The 2,363-nt window shown below is 37.7% G+C and overlaps 1 protein-coding gene across 4 annotated transcripts; it reads right to left on the reverse strand.

Annotated features, from left to right (window-relative positions):
* Nucleotides 1-63: 63 nt before the first annotated feature.
* Nucleotides 64-2,160, reverse strand: LOC117618833 (E3 ubiquitin-protein ligase KEG-like). 4 transcript variants are annotated; one of them, XM_034348571.1, is made up of 4 exons: nucleotides 2,031-2,160; nucleotides 879-1,252; nucleotides 692-783; nucleotides 64-595 (listed from the first exon to the last, which is right to left on the reverse strand). In XM_034348571.1, exons 2-4 carry the CDS (start codon nucleotides 1,242-1,244, stop codon nucleotides 79-81), a joined length of 975 nt encoding a protein of 324 aa, XP_034204462.1. In that variant the 5' UTR covers nucleotides 1,245-1,252; nucleotides 2,031-2,160; the 3' UTR covers nucleotides 64-78. The 4 variants fall into 4 exon arrangements, with proteins under 4 accessions (XP_034204462.1, XP_034204465.1, XP_034204464.1 ...); XM_034348574.1 differs by having other exon boundaries at nucleotides 879-1,413; nucleotides 2,031-2,149; XM_034348573.1 differs by having other exon boundaries at nucleotides 879-1,444; nucleotides 2,031-2,144.
* Nucleotides 2,161-2,363: the final 203 nt, after the last annotated feature.

The following is a 2,363-nucleotide window of genomic DNA, read 5'->3' on the forward strand; positions in this document are numbered from 1 at the left end:
AAGCTACTTCAGCCAATATTAAACAACCTAACAGGAGTACCTGCAACTACCTAGAAAGGCATCATTATATTCATCATCTCAAAAACTCAAAACAGGATATAAACATAGAAGAGACACATACCTTTTAAATACATTCAATATGTCCGTTATTAAAGGGCGACTCCTCAAGTCATACTCAAAGCAACCAAGAAGAAGATTCTCTATTGCAGGAGGAAGTCCACTTGGTATATCTGGTTTTTCTTGCCTTCTGACTACTGAATCAGATATTTCATCAACAGATTTCCCACCCCAAGGTCGGACACCAGTCAACAGTTCCACAATGCTGCACCCAAAACCCCAAGAGTCGGTCTCAAAGGATATTGGACCTCGTACTTCTGGTTGCCACTGTTCAGGTGCCATGTAGTTTGGCGTTCCGATCCTCCGAGTCATATCTGAGCTTATCAATGGAATGCCAAGCAATAGATAAGGAATACCAAAATCTCCAAGTATTGCTTGGTCATTTTCATTTAGAAGAACATTAGAAGGTTTTAGGTTAAGAACCAAGATCCCTTTGGAATGTAGTTCAAAAACCCCCGCAGCCAACCCTATCCCATACCTGTAACCAATAGCCCAAGTGAGAACTGAGCACCGAAAGCTTAGAAAAATAGTAAAATTGAGGATTTTTTTACTGTCTAATCAAGACTCAAATCACCTCAGAACATCAGAAAGTGCAAGCTTTCCTCCTCTGATTTGAGCCATTTTGTCACCAACTGATCCCTCATATAATTTCATTATGATGCATATCTGAGAGTACAAACTCGAATTGATTTTAGCAAGCTAGAACTCATATATGTATGGAAATCTACTGATAGTGCTTCGAGTACAAAAATGTCACTCACCTTTCCACTGATTATTGAAGTTCCATGTAGCCAACAAACACCTCTTACTCCTTGACACTTACGGAACATATCTTCTAGTTTATCCAACACAATTCTCATGTTGTCTTCTTTAATTGGATGAAGCATCTTGATAGCCACCTCATGATACTCATCATAATCTTCAGTCGACTGATGATGGGTTGCTAACCAAACATCACCAAAGGGTCCCCGCCCAATTCTGTGTCTAAGTTTCAACTTTGAAGGTTCAATCCACGGACTTTTCTGGTCTGTAGAGCCTACGACAGTCCTTAGGTGATCAGAATCACCATCTAAAAGCTCATACTCAAATGAAACTGACGGTTGGGCGGCGACAACTTGTTTAGCCATTCCTCGATCTGAAGTGATTTTTTATTATTGAAAAATTTCTAATTGAGGTCACCATTAAAAAAAAATTTAAACAAAATCATACAAATGAACAAGAATCCTATGATCTTCTAATTGCAAGGGAGTATTTGTCAACAGAGTTCTGCCACTGAACCACGGGCGAACTGGCACACTGTGAATCAGATATGTATATGCCCTATCAGCTGAAAAAGTGTCAAACAATAATCGAAAAGCATATGTTAATAAAATTATTTTGAGCCCCAAGATCCTCTCCCCTCTCTGTTCATTTAGCTCAAAATCTCATATGACATTACGAAGCGTGACTGAAACGTTTTTACAGGAACACAAGGTAGCACTACTCTTACTACAATTCTCACACTTCATAACTAAGCATCAAAAGTTTTTTACCCTTACGTGCGGTTTAAAGGCACCAACACTTCAATTTCTTTCAGATTCTTCAATTTTCCCAGAAACCAAATGGAACATAAATAAAAGTATCCAAAGCTCCCTTTGGTTGCTGAGAAATCGGAGAAGCACAGATAAATTTACCTCTAGTAATTCAACTATTTCATAATTTTCTGTTAAACCCAATAACAAAAAAGCTATATGGGTTCTACCCAATTTGATCATTCTATGATAATCATCAGACAGCATAGCATCCACATGAAAAATTTCTCAACTTTTCACCTGAAATGTTTCAACGGAACAGAGACTAAAAAGAAAAATTACAAATTTAAATAAATAAACAAAAGGGTCAGAAGCATTTTTACAGATAAACAATATACTCACTGAAACTGAGACTATGTTGTTGAATTCCGATGAGTTTGAGATTTTGACGAATTTAGAGAAAATTTACATGCGTCAGACTCAGAGAGAGAGAGAGAGATAGAGACTAATAATGGTGTATATACAGCAAATGGGAACTCCTCTAGTTGGGCTTGTAGCGGTGAAGCTGGGCCCCCTGCGAATCCGGAAGCTTTTTCTTTTTCTTTTTCTTTTTCTTTTTATAATTTTCCTTTATCAAATGCTGCGCCAAATTAGCCTTTTACAAAAGTGTGCACGCCAATAAACTTTCATCAAGCTTCTTCTTCAATCAATCTCTCTTGAATATGGCAAAGGCAG

Source organism: Prunus dulcis, chromosome 2, assembly GCF_902201215.1.
Source record: "Prunus dulcis chromosome 2, ALMONDv2, whole genome shotgun sequence".
In the NCBI taxonomy this organism is placed as follows: domain Eukaryota; kingdom Viridiplantae; phylum Streptophyta; class Magnoliopsida; order Rosales; family Rosaceae; genus Prunus; species Prunus dulcis.

What these genes read in the sequence shown, in the direction of transcription:
- LOC117618833 (XM_034348571.1), bottom strand. Translation starts at nt 1,244, where the DNA reads ATGGCTAAACAAGTTGTCGCCGCCCAACCGTCAGTTTCATTTGAGTAT. An exon ending in CTTCAATAATCAGTGGAAAG is followed by an intron (nt 784 to 878) that starts GTGAGTGACATT and finishes TTGTACTCTCAG; the next exon opens with ATATGCATCATAATGAAATT. An exon ending in GCACTTTCTGATGTTCTGAG is followed by an intron (nt 596 to 691) that starts GTGATTTGAGTC and finishes TATTGGTTACAG; the next exon opens with GTATGGGATAGGGTTGGCTG.